The 27,939-nt window shown below is 47.0% G+C and overlaps 1 protein-coding gene across 1 annotated transcript in view; it reads right to left on the minus strand.

Moving 5' to 3' along the window:
- DHX57 (DExH-box helicase 57) overlaps positions 1-27,939 on the minus strand; it is a 531,935-nt gene that overhangs the window by 401,162 nt on the left and 102,834 nt on the right. Inside the window, exon 5 of the mRNA XM_069235106.1 lies at positions 11,193-12,025. Within this exon, the coding sequence (XP_069091207.1) occupies positions 11,193-12,025 (833 nt within the window). The remainder of the gene's footprint in view (positions 1-11,192; positions 12,026-27,939) is intronic.

A 27,939-nucleotide genomic window follows, 5' to 3' on the forward strand; every position in this document is an offset into this window, starting at 1 on the left:
AGTATTTCTGTTCTGCAAACAATGCCGCTGGATTATCAAGACAATTGCAAAAATGCTATTTGGAAGCTGTGAAAAAATGAGGATCTAAATTGGGTAGTATAAAACAGCGGACTTAAAATGCAGATCTGGTGGTAACAGAACTTCAATTTGTGCATGGAATAATTAGTTATCAGTCTGGACTCCCTTGTTCCTCACAGACCCAACTGATCACACACCGAAAGCTCAAATTTTACACCACATTATCTTCATACAAGTTCAACTGTCCTAAAACAAAATGAATGGCAGCAAGACAGCTCTTAAGAGAATAGGGCTGCCAAGTACTTAACATCAATTTTAAGGTATACCTAATTGTAGGTAAAAATCAGTGAAATGCTGCAATTTGACATTCACCTAGGAAGGGGTGCAAATATGCATTAAATAATTCTAAGCTAAGGAAGAAGTTATAAGGTCCCACTACATGTCAGGGGAATATCCAGCAAAGAATAGAGGATCAAATTCTTATCCCTGGGAGGAAGCCAAACAAAGATTCATTTTTTTGCATGAATCTTTTTATTGTTTATTAATAGTAACAGAACAGAACAATACAGTAATGTCATTGCTTATAACAGAATAGCTCAGTAGTCGCGTATCCTGTGGGGCAATAAGATTCACAATGGGTGGTATAGTGAACAGCAACTAGTACGAAGAACTGTTGTGTTGGCTACCAGAACATGTGAACTACATATTACAACCAGTAGTGTCTGTGGAGGCTTCAACATTAATGGTTTGTGCATTAAATGGCAAACTACATGTGTTCGAACATAAACCTTAAAGTATCCAGCAACTCTATTGCTCCACTAAATGACAGTGAGAATGACTATGGATTTGTGTGTAAACGCGAATTCTAGGGCAATGTTAAGCAAAACAGTAACATACTGTAAGGAAATGGCTCCCTGTTGCATTTAACCCCCACTTTTTGCCTGATACTGATGCTGACTTGACTGAGAAGTGTGCTGGGACCCTGCTAACCAGGCCCCAGCACCAGTGTTCTTTCACCTAAAATGTACCATTGTTTCCACAATTGGCACACCCCTGGCACACATATAAGTCCCTTGTAAAAGGTACCAGTGGTACCAAGGGCCCTGTGACCAGGGAAGGTCCCTAACGGCGGCAGCATATGTTGTGCCACCCTAAGGGACCCCTCACCTAAAACATGCACACTGCCATTGCAGATTGTGTGTGTTGGAGGGGAGAAAAAGGCAAAGTCGACATGGCAGCCCCCTTAGGATGCCATGCACACAAAATGCTGCCTGTGGCATAGGTAAGTCACCCCTCTAGCAGGCCTTACAGCCCTAAGGCAGGGTGCACTATACCACAGGTGAGGGTATAGCTGCATGACCAATATGCCCCTAGAGTGTCTAAGTCTATTCTTAGACATTGTAAGTACAGTTGTGGCCATATTAAGTATATGGTCTGAGAGTTTGTCAAAAACGAACTCCACAGCTCCATAATGGCTACACTGCATACTGGGAAGTTTGGTATCAAACTTCTCAGAATAATAAACCCACACTGTTGCCAGTGTTGGATTTATTAAAAAAAGCACACAGAGGGCATCTTAGAGATGCCCCCTGTATTTTACCCAATTGTTCAGTGCAGGACTGACTGGTCTGTGCCAGCCTGCTGCTGAGAGACGAGTTTCTGACCCCCTGGGGTGAGAGCCTTTGTGCTCTCTGAGGCCAGAAACAAAGCCTGCTCTGGGTGGAGATGCTTAACACCTCCCCCCCTGCAGGAACTGTAGCACCTAGCAATGAGCCTCAAAGGCTCAAGCTTCGTGTTACAATGCCCCAGGGCACTCCAGCTAGTGGAGATGCCCGCTCCCTGGACACAGCCCCCACTTTTGGTGGCAAGTCCAGAGGAGATAATGAGAAAAACAAGGAGGAGTCACCCACCAGTCAGGACAGCCCCTAAGGTGCCCTGAGCTGAGGTGACCCCTGCCTTTAGAAATCCTCCATCTTGGTTTTGGAGGATTCCCTTAATAGGATTAGGGATGTGCCCCCCCTCCCCTCAGGGAGGAGGCACAAAGAGGGTGTAGCCACCCTGCAGGACAGTAGCCATTGGCTACTGCCCTCCGGACCTAAACACACCCCTAAATTCAGTATTTAGGGGCTCCCCAGATCCCAAGGAATCAGATTCCTGCAACCTGAAGAAAGAAGGAGGACTGCTGACCTACAAGCCTGCAGAGAAGGAGGAAGACGACAACTGATTTGGCCCCATCCCTACCGGCCTGTCTCCAACTTCGAAAACCTGCTCCAGCGACGCATCCGACAGGTACCAGCGACCTATGAAGCCTCAAAGGACTGCCCTGGACTACAGGACCAAGAAACTGCAGTGAACAACGACCCTGTTCAAAACCAGCTACTTCTTTGCAACAAAGAAGCAACTTCCAAGGACTTCACGTTTCCCGCCGGAAGCATGAGACTCTACACTCTGCACCCGATGCCCCGGCTCAACCTGCAGAAAACCAACACCTCAGGGAGGACTCCCCGGCGACTGCGAGCCAGTGAGTAACCAGAGACGACCCCCCTGAGCCGCCACAGCGACACCTGCAGAGAGAATCCGGAGGCTCCCCCTGACCACGACTGCCTGTAACAAGGGACCCGACGCCCGGAACTAACACTGCACCCGCAGTCCCCAGGACCTAAAGGAACCGAACCTCAGTGCAGGAGCGACCCCGAGGCGACCCTCTGCCTAGTCCAGGTGGTGGCTGTCCCAAGAAGCCCCCCCCTTGTGCCTGCCTGCAACGCTAGAGTGACCCCCGGGTCCCTCCATTGTTTTCAATCTAAAACCTGACGCCTGCTTTGCACACTGCACCCGGCTGCCCCTGTGCCGCTGAGGGTGTGTTTTGTGTGCCTGCTTGTGTCCCCCCCAGTGCTCTACAAAACCCCCCTTGTCTGCCCCCCGAGGATGCAGGTACTTACCTAATGGCAGACTGGAACCAGAGAACCCCTGTTCCCCATAGGCGCCTATGTGTTTTGGGCACCTATTTGAACTCTGCACCTGACCGGCCCTGAGATGCTGGTGTGGTAACTTTGGGGTTGCCTTGAACCCCCAACGGTGGAATACCTATGCCCCAGAACTGAGACTTGTAAGTGTTTTACTTACCTCCTAATCTAACCTTTACTTACCTCCCCCAGGAACTGTTGATTTTTGCACTGTGTCCACTTTGAAAATAGCTTATTGCCATTTTTACAAAGACTGTACATGATATTGTTTCCATTCAAAGTTCCTAGAGTATCTAAGCGAAGTACCTTACATTTAAAGTATTAATTGTAAATCTTGAACCTGTGGTTCTTAAAATAAACTAAGAAAATATATTTTTCAATACAAAAATCTATTGGCCTGGAGTAAGTCTTTGAGTGTGTGTTCCTCATTTATTGCCTGTGTGTGTACAACAAATGCTTAACACTACTACCCTCTGATAAGCCTACTGCTCGACCACACTACCACAAAATAGAGCATTAGAATTATCTACTTTTGCCACTTTCTTAACTCTAAGGGGAACCCTTGGACTCTGTGCACACTATTTCTTACTTTGAAATAGTATATACAGAGCCAACTTCCTACACATACAACAACAAAGGAATTCAATGGAGTAAGGAGCCCAAAACAAGCAATTCAGTTCCCCTGTATGCAAGAAGTTCCCCGGCAAGGTTACGGGAATGTCCGCACATAAAGTGATTAACTCGTGTCCAAATGGGCAGTGCCACCACTGAACCAATCTGGATACTTGTGTTAAAGTGTAATAAATGAGAAAATCGCCAATGACACTTTCAACACATTGAAAAAAAACTATGGCTGCTGGGGGTTATTGAGTTGCCGCAATGAGGTCAGTGTATGTCTCCGGAGTACGCAAGGATGTCAACATCGCTTCCCAGCCACCAAAGAGGGGATATTTTCGTAGGCCAAGTGTGTCCTCTCGCCTCAGCGCCACTCCTTCAGCTTCCGCCCATGTCAGGAAGGAGTGTTTCCAGGCCAACACAGTTGGTGCTTCGGCAGCCTTCCATCTCCGGGTTATCAGCCGTTTGGCTGTTAAAAGCCCAAGGTCTAGGAATCTGGCAGTAGCCTTGCAGTTTGTGTTTCTAGGAAATAGGCCTAACACGCAAGGTTCCCATGTGTGTGACAGTGAGCGAGACGTGCATGCTCACAAACAGGCCACAACAGCGCCCCAGAAATTATGTTAGAGGGGGCAAGACCACATCATGTGGAGGACATCTACATTTATGTGTTTGCAACGCGGGCAGGCTGCATCTATGCAGCAGAAGTATCGATTAATGCAGGCCGGGGTAAGATATGCTCTATGAATAATAGAGAATTGGAAGAGTCGGAATCTGGAGTTGCGGGGGATAGTTGTATGGCTGGACAGGACCGATCTCCACTGCACATCTGTGAAGGGAGTGCCAGAGTCCTCCTCCCATGCAGCACGCAGCGCACCGTGATCATGCTGTGTGTAAGTCCGAAGCGCATCTGTGAACCATCTAATCGGATGTCTGCCATGCTCCATAATCTGCACATATTGTATTAGCAAATGAGATTGTTAGGTCCCCCCATCTGCTTGATAATGACCTCAAGTTATATAACAGGAACTGTCCCACTGGGAGACCCGTTTCAGCCACCAATGTAGGAAACAGAGTCAGTTTGCCATCGCTATAAAGGTCGCCTAGCTTATATAATTCCATAGCATGCCATGGCTGGAGCTCATTGGCAGACGTGACTCCAGGGCCACGAGGTGTACCCAGCAGCGCCAAGGCCGGGGCGAACGGGATTGCCCCTTTCGGGAGTTGTAGGCACCCACGGTAACAGCGATGGGCAACATTAAGGAAGAGCTCCTCAGGTGGCGCCGAGTGTGTGAATGGGTGGGAAAGGTGTGTTAGTCGCGGAAGTGTCCAGGGCTCGGAGGTGGTCACCGTGTCGGAAAGATGAAGTTCCACTAGCCATCGGGAAACCCACTGAAGCTGCGAGGCCAAATAGTAATGTTCCAGGTTCGGCCCGAAAGGCCACTGTGCTCCAAAGGTAAGTAGAGTTTTTTCAATGCTACTCTGCAGCGACTCTTATTCCAGATAAATTCGCACAATCTGGGCTCCAGATCACTAAAAAAACTAACTGAGATATAGTATGGGAGATTAGAGAAATAGTATAATAATTGTGGTAGCACGATAATCTTCAGGAGGGCAACCAGGCCTGCAAACGAAAGCTGCAGCGATTGCCAGAAGGTCATTTGGAAGCGGATGGATGCCACTGCCCTTCCAAGATTTCCATCGTATAGATCCTCCTTCTGATGATATATTTGGATGCCTAAATATCGGAACGTCCGTGGCTGCCAAGGGACATCAATGCCAGAAAGGCACAACTCCGGATTCTGAAGTTCTGGGTCGAAGGGGAAAAGGCATGATTTCGCCCAGTTGACACGCAGGCCAGAGAGAGTTGCGAAGTGCTGCAGAATGATCCCGATCGCCAAAGGGATATTAGCAATGTCTCTGAAAACAAAAGGAGGTCATCAGCATATAGTGATACAGTATGTAAACGGTCACCCAGCACGATACTCCAGTGGAGGCCCCGGCTGCGAAGCTCCACGGCCAAACGCTCCATTGCTAGGGAGAACAGTAACAGGGAAAGGGAGCAGCCCTGTCTCGTGCCTCTGTGCACTTCAACTGGGTTGGAGATGTAACCACCTATCTTGACCCGAATCCCAGGGCAGGTATATAAAAGTTTAACCATTCGCAAGAAATGTGGGCCAAGGCCAAACCGCCATAAAGCTTCAAAAAGATACGGCCACTCCAGTGAGTCAAAGGCCTTTTTCAAGTCAAGGGCAAGGCACCCTGCTTGCGGCCAGTCTCGTGTCGAGTATCTCATGATACGGAATAGGTGCCCGATATTATGAGAAGTATCTTGTGCGGGTACTATTCCATTTTGATCAGTGTGAACAAGGTGCGAGACCAGTGGTGCCAAGCGTGTCCCAGAGCCTTAGTTAGAATTTTATAATCAATATTGAGCATCGCCAGTGGTCTGTAGGAGGCAAGTTCCGATGGGTCCCTGTCTGGTTTAAGGAGCGATACCAGCAGCGCCTCTCTTTGAGATACTGACAGAGATGCCCCTTGTATAGATTCCTCGTATAAATGAAGGAGGTGAGGCGCAAGGGTTGCAGAGAAGGTTTTGTAGAAGTCGGCCGGAAGGACATCCGGACCAGGGGTTCAGCCCGCAGATAGAGCATGAGTATTGCCCTGGATCTCGGAAAGCTTCAGCGGTTCCTCCAGGTCCTCCCATTGAGCGTCCGTTAAGCAGGGCAGGGTGAATGACGAGAAAAAATCTTCACAGGCTCGTTGGTTCAGCGGTGTCGTAGAGCTGTGGAGTGTGCCATAGTATTGTGTAAACTCAGAATGGATCTCCAAGGGAGTGTAAAGTACACTCCCGGTCACTGAGCAAAGCTCCACAACCAGACCCTGGTCTTGCTCCCGCCGGGTCAGCCAGGCTAAAAGCCTGCCTGACTTGTCAGCAGAAGCATGTGTGCGTGCTGAGTGGGCTGCATAGTTTAAGCAGCGTATCCACTCTAAAAAGGATATATGCTCAACTCAGCCTGATGATAATTGCGCCACCCCTCTAGGGTTTTGAGTAGCATCCTGCTCAAGTTGCAGCAAAGTCCGTTCCATCTGTGGGAGAGCACTTTCAATAGAGCATCGCAGATTCCACTGTGTAGCCATGCAATGGCCCCTAACGTAGACCTTAAATGCATCCCACTCAATCAAACTGGAGGACGCCATGCCTGTGTTATCTTCGGAGTATTCGGTGATCGCCCCCTCCAATGACGCTCTAAATGCTGCATCCTCCAGGAGCTCAGTTCGGAGCCTCAAGGTAGGGATACTTGAGGGAGAGATGTCCCATCCTAGTCGCAGGAGCTGTGGGTTGTGATCTTGTGATCCGAATGAGTATGACCTAAATAGTCCGTATCCAACACTTCAGGATAGAAATTAGTTGTGCATAGAAGTCTATCAAGACGAACATGCAAGTGATGCGTGGCGGAGTAGTATGAGTAGACTTTGGCGGTAGCGTTACGGTGGCGCCAAATGTCCAGCAGGCACCAATTCTGGAGCCAGGTGTCTAGCGCATGTGCAGCAACCACAGTAGGCGCCGTTGGCAATGGAGTGAAGGATCGGTCCAAGTCGGGATCCAGCACACTACTGAAGTCCCCCCCAATAACCAACGGTAGCCACTCCATCTCGAAAGCTGATTGGACAGGGAGTGGAGAAAGGAGGCCTGATCTGAGTTTGGTGCATATAGGGAGCCCAACACTAGGGCTCAGCCCGCAAGTCGCCGTTGCACCAAGACATAGCGTCCCTGCTCGTCAACAATTTGATCCTATGCTATAAAGGGGGTGCCCGGCCTGATCCAAACCAAAGCACCCCTGGCGTAGGAAGAGTAACCTGTTGCATTGAGCTGTTCCCTCCGTCGTCGCTGCAAGCGAGGCACCTCGGGCTGTGCCAGATGTGTTTCTTGCAAGAAAGCTATTTGTATTGAGTGTCTTTTAAGATATGGGAATATGGAATATCTGCGCGCAGGCGTGTGCATGCCGCGCACATTCCATGTAAGAGCGGAATAGGAGTTCATGGCGGGTCATGATAACGATATCGACTAAACAGATGGGTGTCACGTATGTGAGAAGCTGTATTGATAACAGCGGGGCTCCGGCAAATCGGTAGGCTGAGAAGTTCCAGACTCAATTCCAAAACTAACAAAAAAAATACCATTAGAGCAGAGGGACAACTGGTATCTGCCCAAACCGAGCAACCCGTAGAGTCAACTAAACAGGTATGAACAACAAGTCTCCACTATTAGGAGAGGGGGGTAGGCCAGGTAAGTTGTAGGTGATCGTAAGGTAGAGCAGGTTCCCTGAATAATATGAATGGAGGGGGGCCAATGGAGGTGAAGCGAGTAAATGCATGAGGGGTACAGGAGCGCGAAGCACCCCACAGGGGGCCACCGCCAGCGACCAGGGACGTCAAGGACAGTTTCATAGTGGTCAGAGTCTCCGTCGGGTCATGGAGTAGGTAGTACAGGCACCATTCCCAATTATAGAAATTGCAACAATTGAGGGAGAACAATCTCCCAAGGATATCATCCGGGAGTGATATCAGCAGGCAGATGTCAATGTAAAGACATTAGAGCAGATCATCTGGCGTCTGGGGTGTCACCACTAGGTGCGCCAGGGATCCCATCTCGGAGGAGTGCTCAAGAGAGGAAGGTTCCTCACTGTTGGACTGTGAGAGTTCAGTCTCCGCTTCTGAACCAACCGGGAGTACATTAATAGCTGCTGCTGACTGCAGTGCGCAGCGACGCTCCTGTATGATCTGCTCCAGATCGGGGACATGCTTCACCTTCTTCGGGTGGCCGTTCGATTTCTACGGTTTTGTCTCTTTTGGGAGCGGTGGCCTTGCATTATTGGTGGATCCGTCTCTGGGTCTCGTCCACTGATTCGACCAGTACATTCCAGCCACTCCCATGCCGACTCTGGTGTGGTAAAAAAGTGAGACTTGTTCTTGGATGTTATGCGAAGTTTGGCTGGGAATAGGAGGGAGTACGTGAGGCCAAGGGCCCGGAGCTTACGTTTTAAAGGCAGATATGAGGCGCGTTCTCTCTGTACAGCCAGCGTATAATCAGAAAACAGCATGACCTGGGCATTGTCCACTCGGATCGGGGGCGACGACCTGACCACTTGGAGAATAATATCTCTGTTTGCATAGTGAAGTAGACGGAGCAGAAAGGGACGTGGTCCGTTCCCTGGTGGCCGCGCCCTGGTAGGGACCCTATGCGCTCGCTCCGAGAAGAAAGGCGTCAAAGATCCCTCCTGCACCAACCCTCGAAGCCTGGATTCAGAGTAGGCAACCGCATCCAGGCCCTCCACCCCTTTCGGGAGGCCTATGACCCGAATGTTGTTCCTCCGGGTGCGGCTCTCAGCGTCCTCAACACAGCACTCCAGCTTGCCTATTCGGGTCAGAGCGTCCTGTAGCGAAGGCTCCAGCCAAGACGTTGTGGGCGCCAGCCCACCAAGCCAGTCCTCGAGTGCACATGTTCTGTCTGCCAGATTGCAGTGGTCCGCATGCAGCAAGGTAAGGTCGCTGGTCACCTTATCTATTTTGCCCTCCAGAGATGCGCAGGCCTGCTCCAAAGAAGCGCCTATGCGCTCCACCGCTGCCAACACAGAGTCCAACTTGTGACTATCCTGACGTAGCGCTTCCGATGAGGGCTTAACACCAGTCCAAGAGCGGAGGCGACCAGTGCCCGCCATGTTTGTAGCAAGGAAATTATGTGTGCTGCTGCAGGGCGTCACTGTAGGCACAAGCCAAGTCTCAGCAAATGTGGGCGAGGGGGCGGCTTGCACGCGCCGTCTGAAGGGAGGATGCAGCAGCACGAGAAGCCCCCTCCTCCGTCTCGTCCGCGCCACAAGGTAGGTCAAACCGCACACAGACCGATAGGAGGTGGGCAAGGAGACCAGTCGACTGAGCACATCTGGGTGCCTCCAAGCAGAAGTAAATCATCTGCTCTCCGGTCCACGAAACAATAGTGGGCAGCCAGGAGGTCAACTAGGAGCCCCTTCCGTGCAGGGCACCGCCGTCAACAGGGTCGGGCGCTGGCGCTTGGGCGACAAGCGCATGAGAAAGACAGGCCCGCTTGCATGCGCATCAAAGACAATAGGGCACAACAGCACGAGCAGCCTCTCCGCTCAACACGGCACGGTCCCAATGGGGGTCTGCTCCAGGTGTCCGTGGCACGTGACCGTGCACACACTCGCCAGTAGCCGCAGGGAGCCCAGGGTATGGAGAGGTAGGGCCACGCCCCACTTAGCTTGCGCATAGAGTCACGGGAAGTCCCAGGGCAGTTCCAGCTAACAAGAGGTCGGCGAGCAGCAGAGGCGCACCGGTGTTCCCAGGCCAATCAGGCATCCAAGCGCCAGCACCACAGCCAATGCCCACCCAAGTGCAGCTGCTGCCACAGGCCGCACTCCTCCACCCGGGTCCGCTCCCCCTGTCTACTCCAGGGAGACCACCGCCGGCAGCCCCACATGCAACAACAGCAGCTCCAACAGAGCTCCCAGCCTCTCTCACCGCCTCAACTGGAGCTGCTGTCATGCCGGAGGCTCCGCTCAGTGGAGTGCGGGATGGGCGGTGGTCATCAGTCCCCCGTGCCGTTATTCGGACTGATAAACCGGGGATGAACCGCGGAGCACGATCAGATCGCGCCCGCCATCTTGGGTCGCTAGCCACACCCCTCCGCCAAACAAAGATTCATAAACAATGTAATCAAACAAGGGAGACAGACTTTTAAGGCAGGCATCATTATGTTGGCTACATAACAGAGCATATCTATTAGAGTGACAAGCAAGTCATCTGTCCTCAGCCCAGACTAAACCTCAGATGGAAGGGGTCTAACATTTGACTGCCTTTGGGAAAATCCTGGATGACCACTCTCTAAAGTAATGTAAAAAGGCAGGATAAAGATAAGGCAATAACTGTTTGTATTAGATTGGGCCCAGTTATTGTTTCTTTAACCTTTTTACTGCCAAATGTTTCGCTCACCTGTGTGCCAGATTTTTATTTTACACAATATTAGGTTGTTCAAACACATATACCTATTCCGTATTTTGTGTCCCCTCAAAAACTGACACACTATTTTTTCTTGTTTTTAGCACATTAACCGGTAGGGATTTGTGGAAACTCTGCCTCAATATCTCATTGCACCTTCAACGTTTGATGAAAGATCTGGAGATTTTTGTGTTTTGAATATCCCCCATTCTTTGTTGCATTTCATAAACAGCAAAACAAATGACAGAATGCTAACCAAGGAAATGTTTCCCTGAAAGTCCAAAGTCTAGAAATGCCAAAGATATGGGTTTTTCCTAATGGGTGTTGTCCGCACACTTTTCTAGAATTATTTCAGACCAATTGTAGCAAAATCAGACTTTATTGTGCACTGTTTGATGAGATATCAAACCTCAAACTATACAGAAAGTTTAAAAACAATATACATTCTAATTTGTACAAACTAATGTATCTGCACAAAATAAAAGACCACTTACAAGTTATCATGAACCACACATTTTATCAGGAAATGCATAAACACAAGACTAGCCATCCCCTGTAAAAATATATAGGGCTTCTACGTACCTTCTGAATGCTGATTTGAAATCAAAGGAGCCTCTTGAGGCACAGGTTTTCTAACTACTGTGCTCGCCCGGTCCGAGGATGCACCCACTGAACTAAGGGTTATCAAAGGCGGAGGTACACTATATTTGTGGTGGGTTTTAGTGAGAAGTCTGGTTATTTCGTCTTCATCTTCCAGGTAGGTCATCAATGCATACACCACGGGTTCGCACCTCTCTGCCATTTCTAATGCCTTACTGAAGAGGAACTCCGCAATGTGCAAACGGCAAGCCAAAGGTAGATCCTCATTAGTGGAATGAAAAGCCACAAGCGGTGCTTGGAAGGGGTACTTATTATCAGCAGGGAATCGTATTTCAAGGTCATATAAAAATTCCCCTTGCCAATGGGTGTTGAGATGGGCATCATCTTTCTGAGCCTTTGTTTGTTTTGAAATGTCATGTCTAAACTTACATCGTGCACCAAATCTGCAATCTCCTCTCAGCATAAACCGACACAAATCTCTTGAATTCTGTTTCATCTGTTCTTTAGCACTCTCACGCTTGCTGGGTTTGTGCAGCATGGCTGTGAGGTAATTTAGCTCCAGCCCAATGGTCCAGACCCTATTTTGAATCCTTTCCATAAATTTGTCTCCACAAATTGACTGGAGAACAAAGGCTTCTTCCTGCCTGCGGTCCATACATTCTGCCATGCTGACAACTCCAGCTGTCTCAGGAGGTTTGATCCTTCCACCAAAAGTTTCTGAAAGGCAGAGCTGCATTAAATGTTCCAAGGACTTTCCCAAATCATACTCACAAAGCTTCAGTGCAGACACACAACGCTCCTTATCAAATCCGTACCTAAGCAGAAAGAAAGTTAATTGAGAAATCAGATATAAGAAATTATTTATAAAAATTCACAACCAAATGTTTGGTTTTGTTGTACTGTGTTGAAATTATTTAGTAGGAATTAAATTAAATCCAGATTTAGGAGATCAGAAGTAGGGGAAGCTGAACTCTTAGTATTCTGGCAGTGGGGGTAAGTGTTGCAAGTAGGTGTAAACTAAACAGGAGGAGCAGTAGTTGGGGTAGGAGAAGACAATTAGTTACTTACCTGTAATTGTAGTTCTCCAATATTGGAATCTTTCATAGTTTCACATGCTTGAATCATTCCCCATCGTCGAGATGGGAGCCCCCGGTACAAATTACACAAGTAGTGTTGAAATATATTAACAAAAGGGCCCTAGGCCTCTTCAATTTAACAGTCTCTCAGAGTCATTTTAGGAAAAGGACCAAACTTGAGCATCTACCAATCAGACAACACCACCCTCTGGAAGCTCCAGCACCTCAGATTTTCCAAGCACATGTGTGCTAAAGAAAGGAAAAGAGAGAGAGAGAGAGAGAGAGAGAGAGAGAGGTGAAAGTGAGCTTCTCCAGGGAGATGGGTGGGTCGCATGTGAATCTATGAAAGATTCCAATACTGGAGAACTACAGTTATAGGTAAGTAACTAATTTTCTTACTCCAGTATTGGAACTTTCATAGATTCACATGCTTGAATCAGAGTAGTGAGCAATACTTATGCACATTGTACCATTGTAACCATGTATGACACAAAACACATGCATATATAAAACACACACACATATATATATATATATATGGAAAATGTCACTTACCCAGTGTACATCTGTTCGTGGCATTAGTCGCTGCAGATTCACATGCTGTGCACATCCCGCCATCTGGTGTTGGGCTCGGAGTGTTACAAGTTGTTTTTCTTCGAAGAAGTCTTTTCGAGTCACGAGATCGAGGGACTCCTCCCATTTCGGCTCCATTGCGCATGGGCGTCGACTCCATCTTAGATTGTTTTCCCCCCGCAGAGGGTGAGGTAGGAGTTGTATATGCTAGTAATAGTGCAAATGCAATGGAGTGAATAGGTATGTACATAATGTAGTTTAAAGTAATATATATATTAAAAAATATACAGATGTTCAAGATCAACTTCTAAACGGCTACAGGCTCCCGGGGAGGCGGGTGGGCGCATGTGAATCTGCAGCGACTAATGCCAGTGTAAGTGACATTTTCCGTTCGGTGGCATGTGTAGCTGCAGATACACATGCTGTGCATAGACTAGTAAGCAGTTATCTCCCGAAAAGCGGTGGTTCAGCCTGTAGGAGTTGAAGTTGTCTGAAACAATGTTCGTAGTACTGCTTGGCCTACTGTGGCTTGCTGTGTTGTTAGCACGTCTACACAGTAGTGTTTGGTAAATGTATGAGGCGTAGACTATGTAGCTGCCTTACATATTTCTGTCATTGGAATATTTCCTAGAAAGGCCATGGTAGCACCTTTCTTTCTAGTTGAGTGTGCCTTTGGTGTAATAGGCAGTTCTCTTTTTGCTTTAAGATAACAGGTTTGAATGCACTTAACTATCCATCTAGCAATGCCTTGCTGAGAAAATTGGATTTCCTGTATGAGGTTTTTGGAAAGCAATAAATAATTGTTTTGTTTTGCGAATTAGTTTTGTTCTGTCAATGTAGTACATTAACGCTCTTTTGATGTCTAATGTATGTAGTGCTCTTTCAGCTACAGAGTCTGGCTGTGGGAAGAACACTGGTAATTCTACTGTTTGATTTAAGTGGAACGGTGATATGACTTTTGGTAAAAATGTAGGATTTGTTCGTAGAACTACTTTATGCTTGTGTATCTGAATAAATGGTTCTTGTATGGTAAATGCTTGAATTTCACTTACTCTTCTTAAAGATGTGATGGCAATTAAAAATGCAACTTTCCATGTTAAGTATTGCATTTCACAAGAGTGCATGGGCTCAAAAGGTGGACCCATGAGTCATGTTAAGACAATGTTGAGGTTCCATGAAGGAACTGGTGGTGTTCTTGGTGGTATAATTCTCTTTAGACCTTCCATAAATGCTTTTATGACTGGTATTCTAAATAGAGAAATTGAGTGCGTAATTTGCAGGTAAGCTGAAATTGCTGTAAGATGTATTTTAATGGAAGAAAAAGCTAGCTTTGATTTTTGCAAATGTAGTAAGTATCCTATGATGTCTTTGGCAGATGCGTGTAAGGGTTGAATTTGATTATTGTGGCAGTAATAAACAAATCTTTTCCACTTATTTGCATAGCAATGTCTAGTGGTAGGTTTCCTAGCTTGTTTTATGACCTCCATACATTCCTGTGTAAGGTCTAAATGTCCGAACTCTAGGACTTCAGGAGCCAGATTGCTAGATTCAGCGATGCTGGATTTGGGTGTCTGATCTGTTGTTTGTGTTGCGTTAACAGATCTGGTATGTTTGGTAGTTTGACATGAGGCACTACTGAGAGATCTAGTAGTGTTGTGTACCAAGGTTGCCTTGCCCATGTTGGTGCTATTAGTATGAGTTTGAGTTTGTTTTGACTCAGCTTGTTTACTAGATATGGAAGGAGTGGGAGAGGGGGAAAAGCGTAAGCAAATATCCCTGACCAACTCATCCATAACGCATTGCCCTGAGACTGATCTTGTGGGTACCTGGATGCGAAGTTTGGGCATTTTGCGTTTTCCTTTGTTGCAAATAGATCTATTTGTGGTGTTCCCCAACTCTGGAAGTAAGTATTCAGTATTTGGGTGTGAATCACCCATTTGTGGATCTGTTGGTGATCCCGAGAAAGATTGTCGGCTAGCTGGTTCTGAATTCCTGGAATAAATTGTGCTATTAGGCGAATGTGGTTGTGAATCGCCCAATGCCATATTTTCTGTGCCAGGAGACACAACTGTGTTGAGTGTGTGCCTCCCTGTTTGTTTAGGTAATACATCGTTGTCATGTTGTCTGTTTTGACAAGAATGTGTTTGTAGCTTATTATGGGTTGAAATCCTTTCAGCGCTAGAAATACTGCCAATAGTTCTAAGTAATTTATGTGAAACTGTTTTTGGTGAGTGTCCCATTGTCCTTGGATGCTGTATTGATTGAGGTGTGCTCCCCACCCTATCATGGAGGCATCTGTTGTTATTACATATTGTGGCACTGGGTCTTGGAAAGACCGCCCTTGGTTTAAATTTATACTGTTCCACCATTGAAGCGAGGTGTATGTTTGGCGGTCTACCAACACCAGATCTAGAATTTGACCCTGCGCCTTTGACCACTGTGATGCTAGGCACTGTTGTAAGGGCTGCATGTGCAACCTTGCGTTTGGGACAATGGCTATGCATGAAGACATCATGCCTAGGAGTTTCATCACCTTTTTGACTTGTATTTTTTTATTTGGATACATGGCTTGTATTACATTGTGAAATGCCTGAACCCTTTGTGGACTTGGAGTGGCAATACCCTTTGCTGTGTTGACTGTCGCCCCTAAGTATTGCTGTGTTTGACACGGCAGAAGGTGTGACTTTGTGTAGTTGATTGAGAAACCTAGTTTGTGGAGGGTTTTTATTACATATTTTGTGTGTTGTGAACACCTTTCTAGAGTGTTGGTTTTGATTAACCAATCGTCTAGGTACGGGAACACATGTATTTGCTGCCTTCTGATATGTGCAGCTACGACTGCTAGGCACTTTGTAAAAACTCTTGGTGCAGTTGTTATTCCGAATGGCAACACCTTGAATTGGTAATGTATTCCTTGGAATACAAACCTTAAGTACTTTCTGTGTGAAGGATGTATCGGTATATGGAAATATGCATCCTTTAGGTCTAGTGTTGTCATGCAGTCTTGTTGTTTGAGTAGTGGGATCACGTCTTGTAATGTCACCATGTGAAAGTGATCTGATTTGATGTAGGTATTTAATGTTCGGAGATCTAATATAGGTCTCAGAGTCTTGTCTTTTTGGGGTATGAGAAAGTACAGAGTAAACTCCTGTTCCTTTCTGGTGTTCTGGTACTAATTCTATTGCTTCTTTTAGTAGTAATGCCTGAACTTCTAGTCCTAGAAGATCTATATGTTGTTTTTACATATTGTGTGTATTCGGTGGTACGTTTGGAGGGAATTTGAGAAATTCTATGCAGTAACCATGCTGGATAATTGCTAGTACCCAAGTGTCTGTTGTTATCTCCTCCCAATGTTTGTAAAATTGTCTTAGTCTCCCCCCCACAGGTGTTAGGTGTTGGGGATGTGTGACTTGGAAGTCACTGTTTGCTTTGAGGGGTTTTGGGGCTTTGGAACTTTCCTCTATTTTTTTGGTATTGTGCCCCTCTTTATTGCCCCCGAAAACTTCCCCGCTGGTATTGGCTTTGATAAGTGGGCCTTGCTTGTGAGGTTGTGGCCTCTGTAGGTTAACCTCGAAACCCTCCGCTAAATGGTGTTTTGCGAAATGTGCCTCTGCTTTGTGGGGAGAAGAGTGCGCCCATGGCTTTTGCGGTATCAGTATCTTTTTTGAGTTTTTCAATAGCAGTGTCGACTTCCGGCCCAAACAACTGCTGTTCATTAAAGGGCAAATTCAGCACGGCTTGTTGTATTTCCGGCTTGAACCCTGCCGTACGCAACCATGCGTGTCTCCTTATTGTTATTGCAGTATTTACTGTCCTTGCAGCTGTATCTGCTGCGTCCATTGATGACCGTATCTGATTATTGGAGATACTTTGTCCTTCTTCTACCACTTGTTGTGCCCTTTTCTGGACCTCTTTGGGTAAGTGTTCTATGAAATGCTGCATTTCTTCCCAATGAGCTCTATCGTATCTTGCCAAAAGTGCTTGTGAATTGGCAATACGCCATTGGTTTGCTGCTTGTGCTGCAACTCTTTTACCCACAGCATCGAATTTGCGACTCTCCTTGTCTGGAGGTGGTGCATCTCCCGAGGTATGAGAGTTTGCTCTCTTGCGAGCTGCCCCAACAACCACAGAATCTGGTGTTAATTGCTGCGTAATATAAACAGGGTCTGTTGGTAGTGGCTTGTACTTTTTTTCCACCCTTGGAGTTATGACTCTGCCTTTAACAGGCTCCTGAAATATTTGTTTTGAATGTTTTAGCATTCCTGGGAGCATAGGTAAGCTTTGGTATTGGCTATGAGTGGAGGAGAGTGTATTGAATAAAAAGTCATCCTCAATTGGTTCTGAATGCAAGGTGACGTTATGAAACGCAGCTGCCCTTGAGACCACCTGCGTGTAGGATGTACTGTCTTCAGGTGGCGACGGCCTTGTAGGGTAACAGTCTGGGCTGTTATCTGATACAGGAGCATCATAAAAGTCCAAAGCATCAGGATCATCTTGACTCTTTGCAGTATGAGTCGGAGATTGCATCAGTGGTGGAGTGGCTACCGGTGATGTGTGTATTGATGGTGGTGGAGACAGTGGTGGAGTTGTTTGTCTTGCCACCTTTGCCTGTGGCTGCTTGTCCTTTTCTTGAAAGGCAAGTCTTCTTTTCATCTTAATTGGGGGAAGAGTGCTTATCTTCCCTGTGTCTTTTTGAATGTGGAGCCTTCTTTGAGTGTAGTCTGGCTCAACAGATTGAAGTTCCTCTCCGAACTTATGTCCTTGCATCTGGGAGGACAATCCCTGTTCCTCTGTGTAGGAACCTGTTTTCGGTTCCGAGGCTGGATGTTTCGGAATCGAAATCTTTTCGGTCGCCTTTTTGGGCTCTGAGGCAACCTTCTTTATTTTCGGCGTCGTGGTTTCTCGGTGCCGAACCATTTCGGTGCCACTGTCTCGGGCCCGAGATTGCTGTGTGGCGGTATCTCGACCGGAGTCGGATGACTTCGCCACATGCATGCCCTTTTTCGGTGCCGATGATCGGTCACCTATTTTTCGGTTTAAGCCATGGCCTACTGGCGGTGGCGTCCCCTGGGCTTTTGTGGTCTTCTCGTGAGTTTTATGTTTCGACGTCTTACTCACGGTTTTCGGCGTTTCTTTGGGATCGAGCTCGTCCGATTCATGGATGGAGAAGCTTTCTTCTTCCTCCTCGAAACGCCCTTGTCCTGTCGGCGCCGACGCCATCTGCAGTCTTCTTGCTCTTCGGTCTCTTAATGTCTTCCTCGACCGAAACGCTCGACAGGCTTCACAGGTATCCTCCTTGTGCTCTGGAGACAGACACAAGTTACAGACCAGATGCTGATCTGTATATGGATACTTGTTATGGCATTTTGGGCAGAAGCGGAATGGGGTCCGTTCCATCAGCCTTGAAGGGACACGTGGCCGGGCTGACCAGGCCCCAACGGGGGGATCGAAAAAACCCCGAAGGGCCACCGGAGCTCTTCAAAAGTCGGTGTCGATCTGTTATAACTAACCCGATACCGAACGCAAACAATACCGATGATTTTTCCGAGATTCTAACTAACTTTCCGACCTGAAACACGGAGCGAAAAGGAACACGTCGGAACCCGATGGCGGAAAAAAAACAATCTAAGATGAAGTCGACGCCCATGCGCAATGGAGCCGAAATGGGAGGAGTCCCTCGATCTTGTGACTCAAAAAGACTTCTTCGAAGAAAAACAACTTGTAACACTCCGAGCCCAACACCAGATGGCGGGATATGCACAGCATGTGTATCTGCAGCTACACATGCCACCGAACATATATATATATAAATATATCAAGGAATACTTCTAATAAAATATCGTATGTCAATACCATCGTCACTTCTCTTCACTTTTCTCTATTCTCCTTTAGCTTTAACTCTCTAGCCGAACATAAGAGACATAAACAATGTTCATACCTGATCTAGGATGGAGGGATTAAAGAGATGGCTCACCTTCACCTGAAGAGGTTCCTGAGGACTGCTTGGCCCACTGCTATCTCTCCTTGAGATAGTGATTCCAAGCAGTAATGCAGTAAGAGCAGACAGCTCTTCCATGTTGCTGCTCTGCAAATGTCTTGCAGGGAAACCCCCGCGAACAGCGCTGCTGAGGAAGAAACTGCCCTCATAGAATGAGCATGTACTGATGAATGCAGAGGTTTACCCGCTGCTTGATGGCAGAATCGAATGGCTGAGGCGATTCATCTGGACATACTTTGCTTGGAGAGTGGTTGGCCTCGTCTAGGTGCACTGTACGCTACGAACAATTGATTAGAGCGTTGAAAGGACTTAGGGCCACATGTAGGAAACTCCAAGATTGCGACTCGGAAATTGCGAGTCTGTCCGACTCGCAATTTCCGACTCGCAATCCCGGATGCAGAACAGTGTCTCAGACACCGTCTGCGACTCGCTATGGGGTCGCAAAGACCCAACTCATCAATATTCCTGAGGTGGGTCGCATTTTGCGACCCCATAGCGAGTCCCTGCACTCACAGGGATGGTGGCCTGCTGAAGTCAGCAGACCTCCATGTCTGTGACTGCTTTTTAAATAAAGAAGTTTTTTTTTTTTTCATTTTGCAGCCCGTTTTCCTTAAAGGAAAACGAGTTGCAAAATGAAAAAAATACCGAAACCATTTGGTTTCGTTTTTTCAGAGTAGGCAGTGGTCCATAGGACCACTGCCTGCTATGAAAAAATATTTTTGTTGACATTCACAAAGGGGAAGGGGTCCCTTGGGGACCCCTTCCCTTTCGCGAATGAGTTACCACCAGTGTGACACTGATGGTAACTGCGAGTTGCTTTGCGACCGCATTCGCGGTCACAAAGCAATTCTGAATTGCGATGCGACTCGCAAATAGGAAGGGAACACCCCTTCCTATATGCGAGTCGCATTCCCAAATTGCGAGTCTGTGCCGACTCGCAATTTGGGCATGAGCATCGCGTTAGGCTGTTTGCATGGCGCAAACTGCGATTTTCGCAGTTTGCACCATGCAAACGGCTACCTACATCTGGCCCTTAGTTCTGTCCAAGTAGAATTTAACACATCTCTTAATGTCGAAGGAGTGTAATGCTCTTTCCGCAGGAGTAGAAGGATGTGGAAAAAAGGTTTAGAAAACTAACGGCTTGTTGATGTGGAAGTCCGAAGGGACCTTCGGGATGAAATGCGGGTTTGTGCGCAGCAGTAGTCTGTCTTGTTTAATCTGTAAGAACGGCTCTTGTATAGAGAGGGCCTGCACCTCACTGACAAGTCTGGCTGATGTGAGAGCCACCAATAAAGCAACCTTCCAAGAAAGGAATTTCAGAGAAGCACGATGAATCGGTTCAAACGGATGCTTCATCAACTATGCTAAAACAATATTCAAGTTCCATGAGGGAGGAGGAGGTCTGAATGGAGGAAAGACCCTGAACAGTCCTTTCAAAAAACATTTGATTAAACAAGAGGAATACAGCGAGGGTGAAGAGTCTGAGCGCCTGTATGATGCTATTGCCGCCAGATGTACCTTAATGGAGGAATGTGCCAGGCCTGCTTGCGATAAGTGCAATAAATACGGCAATATTTTTTCCGGCGGTGAAGATAGTGGGTCAATTTGCTGCTGATGACACCAGACACAAAATCGTTTACATTTGCAAGAGTAAGCCTTATTAGTGCTACCTGCTGTAGCTCTGGACAAAATGTCCCTATATTCCAGTGGGATATTCAGATGTGCAAACTCACTTTGCCCAGGAGCCATGCTGACAATCGCATCGACTGAGGATCAGCTCCGCAAACCAGTGTTGACGAGGCCAGTTCGGAGCTATCAATATCAGGGTGCACGGATCTGCCTTCATCTTCGTGAGGACTCTTGGGATCAATGGAATTGGAGGAAAGGCGCAAGCAAAGATGTCTGACCAAACTATGGAAAACGCATTCCCCCGATATCCCTTTTGGTGATGCCAGCTTGCGAAGTACTGGCATTTGGCATTCCACTTGTTGGCGTTCCCCACTGGGAAAAGATGTAGTCCACTATGGACTGGTCCAGCTCCCACTTGTGGCAGCTCGATGTTTGCCTACTGAGCGAGTCCGCTATCTTGTTCTCTATCCCTGGCAAATGCACAGCTGTGAGTGTTATGCCTTGCTGCGAGGCCCAATTTCAAATTCTTTGGGCTTCCTTGGAGAGGGTGAGAGATCTCGTGCCTCCTTGTTTGTTGAGGTAATGCATCGTAGTGGTGTTGTCTGCTCTTATTACTACGTCTGATTCTGCTATTTTCGGAAGAAAAGCCTGCAAAGCGAGATACACTGCTCTGAGCTCTAGCAGATTGATGTGCATCACTCTTAACTCTAGTGGCCACTTGCCACTTACTTGTAGATCCTGCAACACGGCTCCCCAGCCCTCCAGAGATGCGTCCGTAGTGATGGTCCATGGAGCTGGACGATGTAAAAAGGAAGGGCTGATGGACAGATGATGCTTTTGAGACCACCATGTCAGGGCTTTGGCTATTGCTGGGGTTATGTCTATTCGATCTTCGAAGCTCCCCGAAACCTGGAGCCATTGACGGTTGAGTTGCTCCTGTAACGGACACATTTTTAGTCTGCAGAGAGGAACCAGAGATATGCATGATGACATCATACCCAACAGGGATTTGAACAGGCGGACAGAAACGCAGCTTCTTCCCTGTATTGACTTTGCTAGTGTCAGTAACTTTTGTTGCCTCTCTACTGTAGGACACGCCATGGTGGATTGTGTGTCCAGGTCTGCCCTTAAAACGGTGATACTGCGTGCTGGCAGAGGTTTGGACTTCTCCTAGTTGATGGTGAGGCCTAAACTGCTTAGAAAGGAAACGCACCTTCTTGTTGATCTGTGCGCTCCTGCGTAGGTGCTTGCTTTTATCAGCCAATCGTCGAGATATGGAAACATTTGGTGTTTCCTCCCCCTGAGGAAGGCTATGATTGGCGGTAGGCATTTGATGAATATCCTGGGAGCTGATTTTAGGCCAAAGGGGAGGACATGAAATTGAAAATGGCTTCCGGCTACCATGAATCTCAGGTATTGTCTGTGGGCAGGGTGGATGGGAATGTGGAAATATGCGTCTTTTAGGTCTAGTGTAGACATGAAATCTCCCTGGTCCAGACGCAAGAGGACATCCTGCAGGCTGATCATGCGGAACAATTGCTTTTTTAAGTAGATGTTTAGTTCCCTTAGATCGAGGATCGGCCTCCAATCTTTCCACTTCTTGCGAATGAGAAAGAACCTGGAATAAAACCCTCTTCCACGCTGTGACCGAGGTACCTTCTCTGTGGCTCCTTTGAGGAGCATCTTGTTGATCTCCTTCTTGAATTGTTCTGGGTACCTTGAAGGAGTCCTGCGAGGAGGATTAGAGGTAGGCTGTTGGATAAATTTCAGAGTGTGGCCCTGTTTTACTAATCGGAGGACCCACTTGTCTGATGTGATGACTTGCCATTGCTTGAGGAAGAGGGATATCCTTCCGCCTAGAACCAGAGGAGGAGAGTTGGGTGTAGCTGGCGCCTCAGATGTATCAGGCTCTACGAGCCGAGTCTTTAGCAGTGCGAGTTGAGCGTCCCCTATTGCCAGATCTACCATAAGCTGCTTGCGGTGGCTGCCTTTGTGGGAAATATTGACAGAACTGTTGAGAAGAGGAAGGATAGGTGGAATACCTATACTGCTGATATCCTCCTCTAAATGAAGGTTGGCCACGTCCTCTAGCTCAAAATGAAGGCTTTCAAAACTGGAGAGTCCCTAATGATCTTGCCGTATCAGTGTCAGATTTGATAGATTGTAAAGCCTCGTCAATATGTTTACCGAATAACACCTGGCCATTGAAAGGTAAATCTAAAATCTTATTCTGCACCTCAGGCCGGAATGATGTAGCCTTTAGCCAACTTTGTCTCCTAAGAGCAGCCCCACCTGCGAGCTATCGAAATGCAGTCGTGGCTATGTCCATTGCACAGTCTATGAGTTCCACTGACGTGTGCCGACCTTCTTGCAACGCCTTCTTTGCCTCTGATCTTCCGTTCTCTGGCAACTGGCCATTATGTGGGGAGATGTCTGCCCATAGCTGTCTGTCGAACCTGGCTAACACCGCTAGTGAGTTAGCAGCTCTTATCACTAGGCTAGCCATCGAGGAAAACCTCTTCCCAATGTTGTCTAGTCATCTACCCTCTTTGTCTGGGGGTGCAGAAATCGGACCAGACGGATTCTTGGACTTCCTCTGTGCCGCCTGAGCCACCACTGAGTACGGATGAGGATGACCAATTAGGCACGCCAGTGCATCGTCTGGTGTCTTGTATTTTTTGTCCAAACAAGGCAGCACTGCTGTGACAGTAGAAGGATTGTGCATCACTTTTAGGCTTTCTTCCCATAAGTAACTGACCAGCGGAATAGAGCGCACAGATTTTTTTAAACAGCTCTTTAAAATCATAAAGAAAACAATCTGTCTGTTTAATGGCATTGGCAAAGCGAAACACTTAGCTGCTCTTTCAAGGAGATTATGAAATCCTCTGATGTCATCTGATGGGGACTTCACCTTGGAATGGGAAGGAGAAGGAGGAGCAGGAATGATGTATTCATCCCACTCGGAATGAATGTCAAGGAGCTCCCCTTCTTTGTAATCACCTTCTGACATGTCAGTGTCCTGAGGTAGAGTCATATCCGGCGTAGCCACATTTGTTAGAGGTAAACCAGTCTCTGACGTGGAGTGGTAACCCTGGAGATGGGCGATGGAGGAGGTTGCTCCCCTTGAGGAGGAAAACAGCTGCTGTAATCAGCCAGCATTGCACTGAGGTCAGACGGTAAGGAGGATGGAATGTACGCCCCTTCTTGATATTGTTGGTCTACTCCATAACATTGAGGGTCATAAGATTCATCAAATTAATCTTCGTCCCGATATTTGACGCTTAATTGCGATGGGCTGTCCCAAATGGTCCCTCGTCGTCCGAGTCTTCATCTGCCGCTAACAAATGCACTGGAATGAGAGAGGTCACCTTACTAGGTGAGGTGTGCTTTGGGGTAAGTTTTTCATGTGTTTTATGATGTTTTTCCCTCGTCGACAATGTCGTCGCCGGTGTTGAATGGCGAATACATAGTCTTCGTCGACGGTGGTGTCGCCGATGGCGAGCGCATGGAGATTTTGATCGATGACAGCCTTACCAAAGAATCTACCGTCGACGAGGCAGTCGAAGATGGTAATGCCGATACCGCCATAACCGCCGTCGACGATGATGAGGTGTAGACGTTCGTCGACGATGAGGTCGTCGATGCCGCTCTCGTCGACGGTGGGGCACTCGTCGTCGATGATGTCATCGTTCGAACTGTCGTCGACAGTGGAAAGGTGCAAGTCGTCGTTGCCGTTGAAAAAGCACTCACCGACGGTCTCGCCGACGATGAATCCATCGTCGACGGTGCCTTTTTTGTAGAAGTAGAGGAAGGTCTCTTGAAAGGCACAGATGGAGGTACAGAGGATGACTTTTTATGCCTCTCAGAACAGCTTGCATGACCTCTCTCCCCTTTTCTGGAAGATTTTTGAGGTGAAGTAGATGGGCTGTGGCCCTTGTAAGACCCTGAAGCAGTCTTTTTGAGGGCTTTTCTTGATTGTTGGGAGGGAGATCTTGTGTCTGATCTCGCCCTTTTTGATGACTTTTTAGATATTGAAGAGTCAACACTATCAGAGTCAGAGACTGGATTCTCTCTGTATTTAATTTTTTGCAGCCAAATCAATAATCTGCCTTCTCTATCCTTAAGAGTCTTAGAGGAAAAGGTACGACAAACTTTACAGTCCTTGGCTGAGTGGTCTGGATAGAGGCAGTATATACAATCCTGATGAGGGTCTTCAGAATGTAGTCTCTTCTTACCACAAGTTTTGCAATTTCTGAATAAACCCTTTTTCTCTTTATCAGACATATTGAAGGTGTTATTCCAATCAGTTCAGAGAAGTTTTTCTCAGAGGAAAATATGTTGAAGCTAATCCAAAAGGTGTGAATAAAGAGCAGAGCTCTGAGGAGACTCCCTAGCACGACGTGCAGTAGAAAATCTGAGGTGCTGGAGCTTCTCTCAGGAGGATTCTAAAGGGTGGTGTCGTCTGATTGGTGGATGCTCAAGTTTGGTCCTTTTTCTAAAATGATTCTGATAGACTGTTAAATTGAAGAGGCCTAGGGCCCATTTGTTAATATATTTCAACACTACTTGTGTAATTTGTACCAGGGGCTCCCATCTCGACGACGGGGAATGATTCAAGCATGTGAATCTATGAAAGTTCCAATACTGGAGTAAGTACATTGATGACATATATTTGGGATAGGAGAGTTATCTGGCAATAAATTGCAGAAATACTATCACTAAGTTGGGAATGCAGCTGAAGGGTGAATTAATGAAAAGGAAAAAAGACGTGTCTTTAGAACATACATGTTCATAGAGGAAAAACAGACTTTTTTTACCCCAATAGGAAATGATGTTGAGTGCCACATGGGAGATTTAAAGGAAGTCAAAGGCAAGGGAGTGGATGAGGAAAGAAAGCAGCAAAAGGAGACAGAGAATGAGTGACTTGAGAGTTAAGATGAAAAACAATCAAGAGCTAGCACTGCAATGCCTACTTATCGTGAGTTGCAAGCACAGTGGAATGGCTGACAGTGTCAAAGTCTCCAAAGCAGGATAAGGCTAAGAAGAGGTGGTTTCGAGAAGGCAGAGGTAAAAAATATGTAAATATTGAGTAGAGCAGTCTTTTGGGGCCAACAAAAGTGAAGGAGGGGCCCAAGGTCACAAATGATCCATTGGTTGCAGACTTTTGGCCATGTAGTTGTTAGGGAGATTAAGGGGGAGCGGGAGAAGAATAATGGTATTTCTGGGTTGCCCTTTAGATTGGGATAGGTTTGGGTGCGATCTTCATATGTGTAATTTAAAGCTAAAACTGCCAAGGAGTGTGGCAAGTGGTCAAAGCAAACCGTGTATTCCACAAAGTGCATGCAGACCTCCAGATTAATTCTTTGTCACAGAACTGATTAATTTAGTGCTTATACTGATTTTCAGGATATACTGTGTTGCAACGTTTAGCTGCACCTACCGAACACAATATTAACATTAGTGTTTGCAGCTGCAATACCTGCATTAGAAGCATGATAAGGAGAAATATCACACCACTGATAAGGTTGATAAATGTATAAATGTCTTCCTGATTTGAAATTGACATTTCTCCAGGCACTGGTAGGCTGCCAGGGTCATCAGAACTACATTGTGAGGCAGTGTAAAATAGTGTCTAATGTGGTCAATCAAAATGGACTGCAAAGCATTTAATAAGTGTTTGAACTCAGAAATTAGAATGAAAACTGAGGGTCCCACATAGACAATATTCACAGAGCACCAAGTATTCTCCTTCATCGGGCAAATCTTACAAACTTACAAATCAGTGCCCTTCTTGTTAAATCTATTAGAGATTGCAAAGCTTCATTAAGCAAGTGCATGTTCCAGGATTTCTTTCCTCTACCTCCTAGGCATGGATGCAATTGCACAACATCGTGTCCAAGAATAGCAGAAAGACTATGCCCGGGAACTGAAGTGATTTCATCTGGCAATGTGATGTTATGGTGTGGTTTGTTGGGTCTGTTTCTATTGTTGTAAGTATAAGTCTAGGTGAACAAGTTACTTACCTTCGGTAACGCATTATCTGGTAGAGACTCTTATCTAGTTGCAGGTTCCTTACCTTTGAATTCCCTGGCGTCAGCTTCGAATCTGGAATCTTTTGCTGAGCAATACCCTGTGCTTGCCATCGCTCGGCGTGGTGTCATCTGCATCGTTGGAGCCGTCTGTGACATCATTGTTGTCTATAAAGGCACCACTACGGAGCGTATACATCAGTTCTTTTACCCACGAACTTCCACACCAGAAGTGCAGAGTCATGGATAGAACCAACAGTTTGTGCAAAACTAGGGCCCTAAAAGGGATAAACCCTAACCCTACTAGACATACCGGCAGAGCGGAGAGGCATGGGTGGGTGTAAGGAATCTGCAGCTAGATACAGTCTCTAACAGATAATGCGTTACCGAAGGTAAGTAACTTGTTCATCTGATAGAGACTTCTAGCTGCAGATTCCTTACCTTTGAATAGATTCCTAAGCCATAACCTCCTGGCGGTGGGCTGCAGATAAATCTCCTTTACACTAAAAAGTCCTGTAGGACAGAACGGGCAACATGACCGTCCCTTTGGACCCGATTGTCCAGGTAGTAATGTTTTGCAAACGTGTGCAAGGATGCCCATGTTGCTGCCTGACAGATATCCAGGACTGGTATGCACTGAGCTAGTGCAGTGGTTGCAGCTTTGCCTCTGGTAGAATGAGCCCTCAGGAGGTTGCTTTCTGGCCAATGCGTAGCATATCTTAATGCAGAGAATGAACCAGTGCAAAATGGTAGGTTTCTGCACTGCTTGACCCTTCTTTGCTCCCACGTACCCCACAAAGAGTTGGCCATCCACCTGGAACTCTTTTGTGCGGTCAAGGTAGAACGACAATGCTCTTTTTGGGTCCAGCCGGCGAAGTTGCTCCTCTTGTTTAGAGGGATGAGGTGCAGCAAAGAAGGTGGGTAGAGTGATGTTCTGACCCAGATGAAATGGGGTCCCCACCTTGGGGAGGAAAGAGGCACTAGTGAGAACCACCCGGTCTGAAAACATGGTGCGATACAGTGGTTTGGATGAAAGAGCCTGCATCTCACTCACCCTCCTGGCAGGTGTTATTGCCACTAAGAATGGTGAGCATCCGGAAGGGGCAGTTGTGTAAGGGCTTGAAGGTAGCACACATAAGAAATGTGAGGACCAGATTTAGGTCCCATTGGGGCATAACAAAGGACATAGGGGGAGACATATGTACAAGCCCTTTGAGGAATCTATGTACAGTGGGAGATTTGAAAAGTGAAGGCTGATCAGGTAACCGAAGGAAGGCAGAAAGATAGCCCTTGAGAGTACCCTAGGCAGAACCCTGCTGGGCAAGGGGTAGTATAAAGAGAAGGATATCAGAAAGAAAAGCAGAAAGAGGATCAATAGACCTTTCTGTACAATAATATACAAAGCGTTTCCAACGGCAGGCATA

Source organism: Pleurodeles waltl, chromosome 5 (genome assembly GCF_031143425.1).
Source record: "Pleurodeles waltl isolate 20211129_DDA chromosome 5, aPleWal1.hap1.20221129, whole genome shotgun sequence".
NCBI lineage: Eukaryota > Metazoa > Chordata > Amphibia > Caudata > Salamandridae > Pleurodeles > Pleurodeles waltl.